Source organism: Salmo salar, chromosome ssa02 (assembly GCF_905237065.1).
Source record: "Salmo salar chromosome ssa02, Ssal_v3.1, whole genome shotgun sequence".
NCBI classification, from domain to species: Eukaryota; Metazoa; Chordata; class Actinopteri; order Salmoniformes; family Salmonidae; genus Salmo; species Salmo salar.
The window spans coordinates 12,604,407-12,619,367 of NC_059443.1; the positions used below are offsets into that span (position 1 = coordinate 12,604,407).

At 41.4% G+C, this 14,961-nt stretch overlaps 1 protein-coding gene across 1 annotated transcript; it reads right to left on the reverse strand.

Annotated features, from left to right (window-relative positions):
- Positions 1 to 2,511: 2,511 nt before the first annotated feature.
- On the reverse strand, positions 2,512 to 14,590 carry LOC106584706 (CKLF-like MARVEL transmembrane domain-containing protein 8). The gene is made up of 4 exons (XM_014170220.2): positions 14,203 to 14,590; positions 4,462 to 4,635; positions 3,422 to 3,541; positions 2,512 to 3,160 (listed from the first exon to the last, which is right to left on the reverse strand). The coding sequence occupies exons 1-4, from the start codon at positions 14,332 to 14,334 to the stop codon at positions 3,074 to 3,076; spliced, it is 513 nt and encodes a 170-aa protein (XP_014025695.1). The 5' UTR covers positions 14,335 to 14,590; the 3' UTR covers positions 2,512 to 3,073.
- Positions 14,591 to 14,961: the final 371 nt, after the last annotated feature.

The following is a 14,961-nucleotide window of genomic DNA, read 5'->3' on the forward strand; positions in this document are numbered from 1 at the left end:
ATTTACGTTCGTTCAAACATGTCAAACGTTGTATAGCATAAATCATTAGGGCCTTTTTAACCAGAACATGAATAATATTCAAGGTGGACGAATGCATACTCTTTTATAACGTATTGGAACGAGGGTACCCAACATGAACTCGCGCGCCAGGTGTCTAATGGGACATCATCGTTCCATGGCTCTTGTTCGGTCAGATCTCCCTCCAGAAGACTCAAAACACTTTGTAAAGGCTGGTGACATCTAGTGGAAGCAATAGGAAGTGCCAAAATATTCCTCAGCCCCTGTGTTTTTCAATGGGATAGGTTTAAAGGTAATACAACACATCAGGTATCCACTTCCTGTCAGAAAATGTCTCAGGGTTTTGCCTGCCAAATGAGTTCTGTTATACTCACAGACACCATTCAAACAGTTTTAGAAACTTTAGAGTGTTTTCTATCCATATATAATATGTACATGCATATTCTAGTTACTGGGTAGGATTAGTAACCAGATTAAATCGGGTAAATTTTTTTATCCAGACGTGCAAATGCTGCCCCCTAGCCCTAACAGGTTAAGCATGTCCCAGTTTAGGTCACCTAGTAGCACGAGCTCTGAAGAATAAAGAATAAACCATAAGCCGCTTCCAATGCCATTTTAGAGAATTTGGCAGTACTTCCAACCGGCCTCATAACCTCAGACCACATGTAACCACGCCAGCCCAGGACCTCCACATCTGGCTTCTTCCCCTGAGGGATCATCTGAGACCAGCCACCCGGACAGTTGATGAAACTGTGGGTTTGCACAACAAAATAATTTCAGCACAAACTGTCAGAAACCTTCTCAGGGAAGCTCATCTGTGTGCTCGTCGTTCTCACCAGGGTCTTGACCTCCGCCATTTTAGAGAATTTGGCAGTACTTCCAACCGGCCTCATAACCTCAGACCACATGTAACCACGCCAGCCCAGGACCTCCACATCTGGCTTCTTCACCTGCGGGATCGTCTGAGACCAGCTCCCTGGACAGCTGATGGAACTGTGGGTTTGCACAACCAAATAATTTCTGCACAAACTTTCAGAAACCATCTCAGGGAAGCTCATCTGCGTGCTCGTCGTTCTCACCAGGGTCTTGACCTGACTGCACTTTGGCATCGTAATTGACTTCTGTGGGCAAATGCTCACCTTCGATGGCCACAGGCACGCTGGAGAAGTGTGATCTTCATGGATTAATCTCAGTTTCAACTATACCGGCCAGATGGAGACAGCGTGTATGACGTTGTGTGGATGAGTGGTGAACAGAGTGCCACATGGTGGCGCTGGGGTTATGGTATGGGCAGGAATAAGCGGACAACGAACACAATTCCATTTTTATCAATGGCAATGTGAATGCACAGAGATACCGTGACGAGATCCTGAGGACCATTTTTGTGCCATTCATCCACCGCCTTCACCTCATGTTTCAGCATGATAACGCACAGCCCCATGTCGCAAGGATCTGTACACATTTCCTGGAAGCTGAAAATGTCCTAGTTCTTCCATGGTCTGCATACTCATCAGACATGTCACCCATTGAGCATGTTTGGAATGCTCTGGACTGGTGTGTACAACAGCGTGTTCCAGTTCCCGCCAATATCCAGCAACTTCACACAGACATTGAAGAGGAGTGGGACAACATTCCACAGGGCACAATCAACAGCCAGATCAACTCTATGCGAAGGAGTTGTGTCACGCAGCATGAGGCAAATGGTGGTCACACCAGATACTGACTGGTTTTCTGATATCCACCCCTACCTTTTTTTTAGGTATTTGTGACCAACAGATGCATATCTGTATTCCCAGTCATGTGAAATCCATAGATTAGGGTCTAATTTATTTATTTAAATTGACTGAATTCCTTATATGAACTGTAACTCTGTAAAAAATTCTAAATTGTTGCATATTGCATTTATATTTTTGTCCAGTGTGGCTGACTCAAAGCTAGCTAAACAATGAACCATAATCCCAACTCATGACGTTACTACCCTGCATGAATCTGCAGGTAGCTAACCAACCAGGTTCAATGTTTGCTAGCCAAGCAAATGGATCTGAGATTCAAATAATAAGATCATACATGTAATGTAAGCTAGCTAGCCAGCCAGCTAACATTAGCTAGCTAACAGTAGACTTTAATTTGAAATGAAACCACTTTCTTAACCATATACATGGTTGGATGCCGTGGTTGCCCTAAGTTTGAAGATGTAATCCGGAGACAGGTGTTTTCTCCATCTCCTTGGCTATCATACTTGAATTCCACTTAACTCAGTTCTCCAGAAAGTGGAGAGCAACACGTATGCAGTTTTACTACGCGATACATAAAAATAATAAGCTGCGTTAGACAGGATTAGCAACACATACTGACCAGCTCAAATAGACAGACGCGTGCTAAATGGCAGACCAATCCAAACTCATCCCTTGGCATGTCCAGCCCACTCATTATCTCAGCCAATCATGGCTAGCAAGAAGGTTGCTGTCTTTTCTGTGGCTAAACCAACTAGGCTTGTAATTTAACATTTTTATTCGTATTTACAGATGGCATGAAAGTTCACATGTTCGAATAGGCATTTCCGCCAAAAACGCTTTTTGAAAAGAAAATGTCTAATTGAAACGGTACTCCTGTGAAGTACGCCTAGTTTCCTGAAACTGGTCACATAATCATAATCAAAAAGAGAATTGACTGTAATGGTCTTCATAAGCCCTGTTTCTTAGCCTTGTATTGTAGCACCATCTAGTGTGGGACAACATTACTGTCTAATCCATTTTAATATTGGAGTTAAAGCTTAGACCTCCAGCTTCAGAAAAAATAGAATAGCCACTTTATTAGCTTCAGTCATTTTCATCCAAATGTAATTTTAAAAAAACTCATGAGTGCATAAGAAGTAAAAACACCACTGAGGTTAAGACTCTGTCATTCCAACAGATGAAACACACCGTAACTCCAAAATAACAGAAATAAAATAATAGAGAAATGCATTCCAAAGTGGTTGTTGCATCCTTCATGTGGTTGTTGCATCCTTCATGTGTTCCATAACGGATATACTTTAGCTGTCCTTTATGATTGGTTATTGTTCCTCATCCCTTGATCTCCACGATTTAAAACTTAAATATGTACTTCCTGCATAGCAGAGAGTGACCAGGAAGGAAAAGAACTGAAAAACAGACAGATGAAAATATTCAAATTCAGTACAATACTGGGTCTGAGTAGAGTAGGCTTAAATGGACCAAATATATATCATTCTGGATGGTACACAGTGGCATCATACCTCTCTTATCTGACTTGTAGGCATATATTTAGCATTTTAATATTGTATATTTTAATATCGTTGTAATCATAAATCATATTTGTGGTATATTTTAAAAGTTTGCGTGATTTAAATGTCTGTCTGGGAGGTCTGAGGTGGTTTTCTTACTGTGGATGCGACCCAGCAGTTGTAGTTATGGCGCCCCTTAACAGCATGGCTGATTGAAGCTGCATCCACTGCTGCTGCCACCACATACATCACTGTAGCACTACTGTTGAAGAACAGGCCCTGTAGAACACCACATACATCACTGTAGCACTACTGTTGAAGAACAGGCCCTGTACAACACCACATACATCACTGTAGCACTACTGTTGAAGAACAGGCCCTGTTGAACACCACATACATCACTGTAGCACTACTGTTGAAGAACAGGCCCTGTAGAACACCACATACATCACTGTAGCACTACTGTTGAAGAACAGGCCCTGTACAACACCACATACATCACTGTAGCACTACTGTTGAAGAACAGGCCCTGTACAACACCACATACATCACTGTAGCACTACTGTTGAAGAACAGACCCTGTACAACACCACATACATCACTGTAGCACTACTGTTGAAGAACAGACCCTGTACAACACCACATACATCACTGTAGCACCACTGTTAAAGAACAGGCCCTGTACAACACCACATACATCACTGTAGCACTACTGTTGAAGAACAGGCCCTGTACAACACCACATACATCACTGTAGCACTACTGTTGAAGAACAGGCACTGTACAACACCACATACATCACAGTAGCACTACTGTTGAAGAACAGGCCCTGTACAACACCACATACATCACTGTAGCACTACTGTTGAAGAACAGGCGCTGTACAACACCACATACATCACTGTAGCACTACTGTTGAAGAACAGACCCTGTAGAATGACAACAGGATTACTGGCTGGCTGGCTCAGATACTGTAGGGTAGTACACATTATAGAATGGCTTCATTTGATCACATTCATAAAGACTTGGTTAATCTATTTGCTCTCTCCCCCAAAACCATCAAGGCAGTTAACTCCATTGGTTTTCTGTTACATAAATAGTCCACAATTATTCAATTACTAAATATATAATAAACAACCTCAATCCCTCATGTTTCAAATAATGTGCTGTTGTATTATGTGTCGTAGTATGTGTCGTACCACAGTTGTCCAGGGGACCTGAGGGATCCTGTTGTAAGCCATGGTCAGGTAGATGATGAGGAAGATGACCGTCAGGACCCAGTACAAGATGGCCACAAACATGACCCACCCAAAGGCAGACACACGGAAGTACTCCGTCCCTGCTATCAGCATCCATACCAGCAGACCAAACACCTGAGGGGACAGGGAAGCATATAGCCAACATTCCAAATGGTATCCTATTCCCTTTATAGTGCACTACTTTTTAACAGGGGCCATAGGGCTCCAGTAGAAAGTAGTGCACTATACAGGGAATAGGACGCCATTTGGGACGCACACATAGTCAGTGATGGCTGTGGTCTGGTGGTGTCTACCTCATCATGAATTTAAATGCATTTGCTGTGCTTATCTTGAAGGCATAGAAAGATATGACAATGAAAGGAAATAATATAGCCTAAATCAAATCAAATCCTATGCACAGGATCCAGTGCAGTGTAGAGTGATCTGTTTACCTGCAAACTCTCGTCTAAAACAGTACAACAGCTATTCAAAGTATAACATAATTGCCAAGTGATTTTTCATAGTTTGTATTTCTGGAACCCGAAATTAACCCCGCAGCTGACTGACACCTATCTGATCTGACAGCATTTTGAAAGAATGTCGTAACACATTGATTCTGATAAATCTATAGATGCAGATTGTTATACTGCGTGCTACTGTAAATAATGGGATGTTTTGTCCTTTGTTGCACTGCAAACCTCCCTTCCTGTTATTAAAAGAAAATAATGTTTCATTGGTTGCTTCATGTCACAGGAAAAAATAATGTCTGGCCTAAGTGGAAGAGGAGACTCTTATGGTCACATTCTCCTCTGATGCTGGAAGGAAAAGGGACAATAAAACTGACCTTGTTTTTAAGCAACTTCCCTTTCCAGAGAAAAATAAAACACTGTACTGAGAACCAATATCTGTCTACACAGAAATAATTCTATATTACAGAAAGTAGTCTATATTACAGAAAGTAGTATATATTACAGGGAGTAGTCTATATTTCAGAAAGTAGCCTATTTTTCAGAAAGTAGCCTATATTACAGGAAGTAACCTATATTACAGGAGGTAGCCTATATTACAGGAAGTAGGTTGACATTATGGTCAATTTCTCCAGTTACATTTCCTTGAAAAATGTGAAATAATTGAATCTTCAGTTCAGTGCAGTGTTCAATACAATGTCACTTCACCATCTGTGAAAAAACGTAGCCTATGCAAAATGTGTATAAAATGCCCATAAAATAAACAGGTCGAACAGAATTAAAATCTGTATAAAAGTAATGGAATTCAGCAAATGGCTAACTCGTCCCTTTATCAGAACTAATTGTACCCCTATGATAAGGGTACAATTAGCCATGTGATACAAGGTATGAACAATATAAAATGTCTGATCATCATAATGTGTTTAATTTGTTTAATCAACAAAGCGGAATTGATTCCCTCCATGAATGGCAGTTATTGTGAGAAAGATGGTAAAAGCCACTGCCATAGTGATTGCAGTAGAGAGAGTCACTAGTTTTAAGTTCCTCGGCGTCCACATCACCTAGGACTTGTCATGGACCAACACCACCTCCACTGTTGTCAAGAGGGCACAGCAGCATGCCGCCCCGGGGTCCTCTCCAAATACTAGCCCTGCATCATCAAGAATGTCCTGACCGGGTTGCATCACGGCCTGGTAGGGGAATTGTTCCGTATACGACCGCAAGGCCCTCCAGCGGGTGGTGAAGACGGCACAGTACATCATGGGACCTTGCTCTCACCCATCCAGTACATCTACTCGAAACAGTGCCTGAGGAAGTCCCGCAGCATCATCCAGGACCCCACACACCCCAGCCACAAGCTGTTCTCTCCCTCCCTTAACATCTGGCAGAGGGTCAGAGCATGAGGTCTGATACCAACAGGCTCAGAGACAGTTTCTATCTACAAGCCATCAGACTGCTGAACAATTTAACTGGACTGACCACCTGCTCTGATTCTCCTCACCTTAGCACACATGCACTCACTCATGCACACGCCCATATAGACGTACACACATTTACATTCATGCTACACACTGACATCACAACTCAGAGCATGCGCAGACCAACTGGCTGGTGAGTTTACGGACATATTCAATCGCTCCCTATCCCAGTCTGCTGTCCCCACATGTTTCAAGATGGCCACCATTGTTCCTGTACCCAAGAATGCAAAGGTAACTGAACTAAATGACTATCGCCCCGTAGCACTCACCTCTGTCATCATGAAGTGCCTTGAGAGACTAGTCAAGGATCATATCACCTCCATCTTACCTGTCACCCTAGACCCACTTCAATTTGCTTACCGCCCCAATAGGTCCAAAGACGATGCAATCGCCATCACACTGCACACTGCCCTATCCCATCTGGACAAGAGGAATACCTATGTAAGAATGCTGTTCATTGACTAAAGCTCAGCATTCAACACCATAGTACCCTCCAAGCTCATCCTTAAGCTCGAGGCCCTGGGTCTGAACCCCGCCCTGTGCAATTGGGTCCTGGACTTCTTGACGGGCCACCCCCAGGTGGTGAACGTAGGAAACAACACCTCCACTTCGCTGATCCTGAACACTGGGGCCCCTCAAGGTTGCGTACTCAGCCCCCTCCTGTACTCCCTGTTCACTCATGACTGCGTGGCCAAGCATGCCGCCAACTCAATCATCAAGTTTGCAGACGACACAACAGTAGTAGACTTGATTACCAACAACGACTAGACAGCCTACAGGGAGGAGGTGAGGGCTCTGGGAATGTGGTGCCAGGAAAATAACATCTCACTCAATGTCAACAAAACAAAGGAGATGATCATGGACTTCAGGAAAAAGCAGAAGGAGCACCCCCCTATCCACATCAACGCGACAGCAGTGGAGAAGGTGGAAAGTTTTAAGTTTCTCTGCATACACATCACTGACAAACTGAAATGGTCCACCCACACAAACAGTGTGGTGAAGAAGGCGCAATAGCGCCTCTTCAAACTCAGCAGGCAGAAAAAAATTGGCTTGTCACCTAAAACCCTTACAAACTTTTACAGATGCACAATTGAGAGCATCCTGTCAGGATGTATCACCGCCTGGTATGGCAACTGCACCGCCCACAACAGCAGGGCTCTCCAGAGGATGGTGCGGTCTGCACAACGCATCACCTGGGGCAAACTACCTGCCTTCAGGACACCTACAGTACCCACTGTCACAGGAAGGCCAAAAAGACCATCAAGGACAACAACCACCCAATCCACTCCCTGTTCATCTCTCTATTATCCAGAATGCGAAGTCGGTACAGGTGCATCAAAGCTGGGACCGAGAGACTGAAAAACAGCTATCTCAAGGCCATCAGACTGAACCTCTTGGGGCTAGGTGGGACGCTAGCGTGCCACCCGTGGTGCACTCCATCAACAGCAGGTGCATTTCAAGAGCGGCAAATTTGAATCCAAATAAATGTCAAAATTCAAATTTTTCAAAAATACAACTATGTTACACCATTTGAAAGATAAACATCTCCTTAATCTAACCACGTTTTACGATTTCAAAAAGGTTTTATGGCGAAAGCATAAATTTAGAGTATGTTAGGACAGTACATTTACAAGAGTTGTGTGTAATGTTTTGTCAAGTCAAAGACAGGGTCACCAAAACCATAAAACCAGCTAAAATGATGCACTAACCTTTTACAATCTCCATCAGATGACACTCCTAGGACATTATGTTAGACAATGCATGCATTTTTAGTTCTATCAAGTTCATATTTATATACAAAAACAGCTTTTTACTATGGCATTGATGTTGAGGAAATCGTTTCCCTCCAATAACCGGCAGTCAAGTCAGCGTCAGAAATTAAATAATTAAAATTAGAAAACATTGGTAAAATATTATATTGTCATTTAAAGAATTATAGATTTACATCTCTTGAACGCAATCAACTTGCCAGATTTAAAAATAACCTTACTGGGAAATCACACTTTGCAATAATCTGAGCACTGCGGCCAGAAAAATACGCGTTGCGATACAGACTAGACGTCATGTTGGGGAGATCTAAAATCGAAAATACTATGTAAATAATCCATTACCTTTGATTCTCTTCATCAGATGTCACTTCCAGGTATCACAGGTCCATAACGAATGTAGTTTTGTTCAAAAAAGCTCATCATTTATGTCCAAAAATCTCCGTCCTCGTTAGCACATGATGTAAGCCAGCCGGACTTCTCGTCATGAACGAGGGGAAAAAATATATTTCCGTTCGTTCAAACATGTCAAACGTTGTATAGCATAAATCATTAGGGCCTTTTTTAACCAGAACATGAATAATATTCAAGGTGGACGAATGCATACTCTTTTATAACGTATTGGAACGAGGGTACCCAACATGAACTAGCGCGCCAGGTGTCTAATGGGACATCACCGTTCCATGGCTCTTGTTCGGTCAGATCTCCCTCCAGAAGACTCAAAACACTTTGTAAAGGCTGGTGACATCTAGTGGAAGCAATAGGAAGTGCCAAAATATTCCTAAACCCCTGTGTTTTTCAATGGGATAGGTTTAAAGTCAATACAACACATCAGGTATCCACTTCCTGTCAGAAAATGTCTCAGGGTTTTGCCTGCCAAATGAGTTCTGTTATACTCACAGACACCATTCAAACAGTTTTGGAAACTTTAGAGTGTTTTCTATCCATATATAATAAGTATATGCATATTCTAGTTACTGGGTAGGATTAGTAACCAGATTAAATCGGGTACATTTTTTTTATCCAGACGTGCAAATGCTGCCCCCTAGACCCAACAGGTTAAATAGCCATCACTAGCACAGAGAGGCTGCTGCCTATGTACACAGACTTGAAATCATTGGCAACTATAATAAATGGAACACAAGCCACTTTAATAATGTCACTTTAATAATATTTACATCTTGCATTACTCATCTCATATGTACAGTGCCTTGCAAAAGTTTTCATCCCCTTGGCATTTTTCCTATTTTGTTGCATTACAACCTGTAATTTAAATAGATTTTTATTTGGATTTCATGTAATGAACATACACAAAATAGTCCAAATTGGTGAAGTGAAATGAAAAAAAGTATTTATTAAAAAAATGTAAAAAAAGAACAAAAAAAAGGAAAAGTGGTGCATGCATATGTATTCACTCCCTTTACTATGAAGCCCCTAAATTAGATCTGGTGCAACCAATTACAGTTGAAGTCGGAAGTTTACATACACTTAGGTTGGAGTCATTAAAACTCGTTTTTCAACCACTCCACAAATTTCTTGTTAAGAAACTATATTTTTGGCAAGTCGATTAGGACATCTACTTTGTGCATGACACAAGTCATTTTTCCCAAAAAATGTACAGACAGATTATTTTACTTATAATTCACTGTATCACAATTCCAGTGGGCCAGAAGCTTACATACACTAAAATGACTGTGCCTTTAAACAGCTTGGAAAATTCCAGCAAATTATGTCATGGCTTTTCTGATATGCTAATTGACAGGATTTGAGTCAATTGGAGGGGTACCTGTGGATGTATTGAAGAAATCAGCCAAGAGTGGGGAGAGTGGGGAGTGGGGAGAGGCATTTCAAAGAAATCAGCCAAGAGTTCTGAAAAATAATCGGAGACGTCCACAAGTCTGGTTCATACTTGGGAGCAATTTCCAAATGCCTGAAGGTAGCACATTCATCTGTACAAACAATAGTACGCAAGTATAAACACCATGGGACCACGCAGCCGTCATACCGCTCAGGAAGGAGATGTGTTCTATCTCCTAGAGATGAACATACTTTGGTGTGAAAAGTGCAAATCAATCCCAGAACAACAGCAAAGGACCTTGTGAAGATGCTGGAGGAAACAGGTACAAAAGTATCTATATCCACAGTAAAACGAGTCCTATATCGACATAACCTGAAAGGCCGCTCAGCAAGGAAGAAGCCACTGCTCCAAAACTGCCATAAAAAGCCAGACTACAGTTTGCAACTGCACATGGGGACAAAGATCGTACTTTTTGGACAAATATCCTCTGGTCTGATGAAACAAAAATAGAACTGTTTGGCCACAATTACCATCGTTATGTTTGGAGGGAAAAGGGGGAGGCTTGCAAGCCGAGGAACACCATCCCAACCACGAAGCACGGGGGTGGCAGCATCATGTTGTGTTGGTGCTTTGCTGCAGGAGGGACTGGTGCACTTCACAAAATAGATGGCATCATGAGGTAAGAAAATTATGTGGATATATTGAAGCAACATCTCAAGACATCAGTCAGGAAGTTAAAGCTTGGTCGAATATGGGTCTTCCAAATGGACAATGACACCAAGCATACTTCCAAAGTTGTGGCAAAATTGCTTAAAAGCCCTGACCTCAATCCTATGGACAATTTGTGGGCAAGCGTGTGTGAGCAAGGAGGCCTAGAAACCTGACTCAGTTACATCAGCTCTGTTAGGAGGAATGGGCCAAAGTTCACCCAACTTATTGTGGGAAGCTTGTGGAAGGCTACCCGAAACGTTTGACCCAAGTTAAACAATTTAAAGGCAATGCTACCAAATACTAATTGAGTGTATGTAAACGTCTGACCCACTGGGAATGTGATGAAAGAAATAAAAGCTGAAATAAATCATTCTCTCTGCTATTATTTTGACATTTCACATTCTTAAAATAAAGTGGTGATCCTAACTGACCTAAGACAGGGAATGTTTACTAGGATTAAATGTCAGGAATTGTGAAAAACTGAGTTTAAATGTATTTTGGCTGAGGTGTATGTAAACTTCCGACTTTAACTGTACCTTCAGAAGTCACATAATTAGTTAAATAAGTGTCACATGATCTGTCACATAATCTCAGTATATATACACCTGTTCTGAAAGGCCCCAGAGTCTGCAACACCACTAAGCAAGGAGCACCACCAAGCAAGCAGCACCATGAAGACCAAGGTGCTCTCCAAACAGGTCAGAGACAAAGTTGTGGAGAATACAGATCAGGGTTGGGTTATAAAAATATATCCAAAACTTTGAACATCCCACGGAGCACCATTAAATCCATGATTAAAAAATGGAAAGAATATGGCACCACAACAAACCTGCCAAGAGAGGGCCGCCCACCAAAACTCACGGACCAGGCAAGGAGGGCATTAATCAGAAAGGCAACAAAGAGACCAAAGATAACCCTGAAAGAGCTGCAAACCTCCACAGCGGAGATTGGAGTATCTGTCCATAGGACCACTTTAAGGCATACACTCCACAGAGCTGGGCTTTACGGCAGAGTGGCCAGAAAAAAAGCCATTGCTTAAAACCTGTTGGGGCTCGGGGGCAGTATTGAGACATTTTGAAAAAAATATGTGCCCATTTTTAACTGCCTCCTACACCAACTCAGAAGCTAGGATATGCATATTATTAACACATTCGGATAGAAAACACTCTGAATTTTCTAAAACAGTTTGAATGGTGTCTGTAAGTATAACAAAACTCATATTGCAGGCAAAAACCTGTGAAAAATAGATCCAAAAAAATGTGAATTTTGTGACTGTACTATTTAGTGTCATTGTTTTATAGATACCATAGTGAGAAAGGATTCATTTCGCAACACCTACGGCTTCCACTAGATGTCAACGATCTTTATAAAGTTGTTTGAAGCGTCTATGATAAACAGAGAGCAAATTAGAATCCAAGGAAGTTGACATGTCATCACTTCATTTTTTTGCGCCTGCGCATAAATCTGAGAAACGTGAGTTTGTCATCATTTTTTATCTAGACATAGGATAGGTTGTGTGAAAATATTACTGATGTTTAACGTTAAAAATGGACCAAAAGATTAATGCTAAACAACATTTGACATGTTTGAACGAACATAAATAGATTATTTTCTAGGTTTTTTTTAGCTTTTCGGCGTGATTTTACCAGCCCCACACCACGTTTTGTGGGAGCATAATGAACGCTAAGTACTTGGTGTTATTTGGACATAAATTATGAACTTTGTCAAAAGAAACCACATTTGTTCCGGACCTGGAATGCCTTCCGGACCTGGGATCCTGCCTTCTGATGGAGATAATCAAAGGTAAGGGGGTATTTACAATGTTATTATCGATTTTAGATGATGCTAACTGTATAGCATAGCCTGTTGTTCTTAGCATAGCACCCCGTTTATTGCAAAATGTGATTTCCCAGTAAAGTTATTTTGAGATCTGGCCATTCGGTAGCAATTACGAGATGATAATATATTATTCTTTGAATGACAATATTATAATTTACCAATGTTTTCGAATAGTAATTTTGTTATGTTCACCGGAAGCATTTCAGAGAAGAAAAAATCTGAATTTCACGCTACTGTAAAATGCTGTTTTTGGATATAAATATGAACTTGATGGAACAAAAAATGCATGTATTGTATAACATAACGTCCTAGGAGTGTCATCTGATGGAGATTGACAAAAGTTAGTGCATAATTCAAGCTGGTTTCTGCTTTTGGTGATGCCTGACCTTGAATTGAAAATGGATGTTTGTACTTTTGTGGCTATGTACTGTCCTAACATAATCTAACTTTATGCTTTTGCCGTAAAGCCTCTTTGAAAATCGAACAATGTGGTTAGATTAAGGAGATGTTTATCATTTAAATTGTGTAAAATAGTTGATTGTTTGAGAAATTGAAATTATTAGATTTTTGATGTTTTGAATTTCCAGCCTTGTTAGCAATCCCGGCTCGGGGTTCATTGCTAACCTGTAGCCCCAACAGGTTAAAGAAAAAAATAAGCAAACACATTTGGTGTTCACCAAAAGGCATGTGGAGACTCTCCAAACATATGGAATAAGGTACTCTGGTCAGATGAGACTAAAATGTAGCTTTTTGGCCATCAAGGAAAATGCTATGTCTGACGTAAACCCAACACCTCTCATCACCCCGAGAAACTCATCCCCACTGTGAAGCATTGTGGTGGCAGCATCATGCTGTGGGGATGTTTTTCATCGGCAAGGACTGGGAAACTGGTCAGAATTGATGGAATGATGGATGGTGCTAAATACAGGAAAATTCTTGAGGGAAACCTGTTTCAGTCTTCCAGAGATTTGAGACTGGGACGGAGGTTCACCTTCCAGCAGGACAATGACCCTAAGCATGTGGTTTATAAAGGGGAAACATTTACATGTCTTGGAATGGCCTAGTCAAAGCCCAGACCTCAATCCAATTGAGAATCTGTGGTATGACTTAAAGATTACTGTACACCAGCAGAACCCATCCAACTTAAATGAGCTGGAGCAGTTTCGCCTTGAAAAATCAGCCGTATGTGATACAGCCTGGATTCAAATCAGGGACTGTAGTAATGCCTCTTGTACTGAGATGCAGTGCCTTAGACCGCGTCGCCACTCGGGAGCCCAATTTGCTACACCCGCAGTAACATCAGCTAAACACATGTATGTGACCAAACAATTTGATTTGATTTTGATTTGCTACCAGACTCTTGTCATACTGCCCAGTTTAAACACTGCCCCCCATCCCAACCTTCTCCAGTACAAGTGTAAATTTTGGACTATAAAATGTGCTTTCTTGAATTATACTTATGCTACTAGAAAATGTTTATTCTGTTCTATTGAGCCATTTAATTTATGTTCGTATTCTTATCTTTATTATGTCTTATTGTTATTGCATTGTTGATAAGGAACCTGCAAGTAAGCATGTCTTTGGACGATGTACCATGCGTATCCCTTAGCCTACAGCTTGAACCTTGAAACTTGACTACTTACTATTTCTGCGAAAACGAGGAGCCCCGAAGCAGTGCGAAAAAAGTGCCTATCACAAGCCAGAGTAGAGGTGGAAAAGTTATCCGTGCTGCTGCTGGTAGACGTTATCACAGTGCGCGTCGCTGCTCCTTCCATCTTCAATATCAATCTACCGAGTTTGGATCCTGCCCCACTGAATTAAGGGGAAAAAATTGTGCTACTCTAATAAAAGTAATGTAGGAAAGATGGCCATGACGAGTCTTTCCTGAGTAGACGACAAGACTTCCGCAGAACTCAAAATTTGTTGTGAATCAACTCGTTTTTGTTTCTTTTAGATAATAATATCTATGACCTGTCTGAATGTCATTCTGTCATCGTATGTTCAACATAATTTGGTCAGTTAGTCCTACACCATTCCCTATGTCACTGAGTTGAGAGTGGTTGCATAAAGAGGAACTTTTTTTGATGATAGGCAAATCAGGCTGCCAGAAAGTATTGCCTTTGGTTGGTAATGTTTTGCATAGTGTGCGTGCTGTATTTCAGAGTACCCGAGCAGCCAAAGACTGAAGAGAGACCTAGCCAGTAGTAAAAGTGCAGTAACTGCAGCCGGCTGTGTTATTTTGGACACAATAGTTGCTGCATACTGCAGTTATACTGAAGTTAAACTGCACTCTGACTGCAATCTTTTTCTGTAAGGGCTATGACAGCAGGCGGAGTCTCACTTCTAAAGGAGTGCATAATGCAGGTTAGCTGTGGATTATTAATTTACTAAACTGTAGCTTC

Coding starts and splice junctions, on each gene's coding strand:
- LOC106584706 (XM_014170220.2), bottom strand. CDS start 14,334: ATGGAAGGAGCAGCGACGCGCACTGTGATAACGTCTACCAGCAGCAGC. Junction 4,636..14,202: donor TCCTCGTTTTCGCAGAAATA/GTAAGTAGTCAA, acceptor CTGTCCCCTCAG/GTGTTTGGTCTGCTGGTATG. Junction 3,161..3,421: donor ACTGCTGGGTCGCATCCACA/GTAAGAAAACCA, acceptor TCTGTTTTTCAG/TTCTTTTCCTTCCTGGTCAC.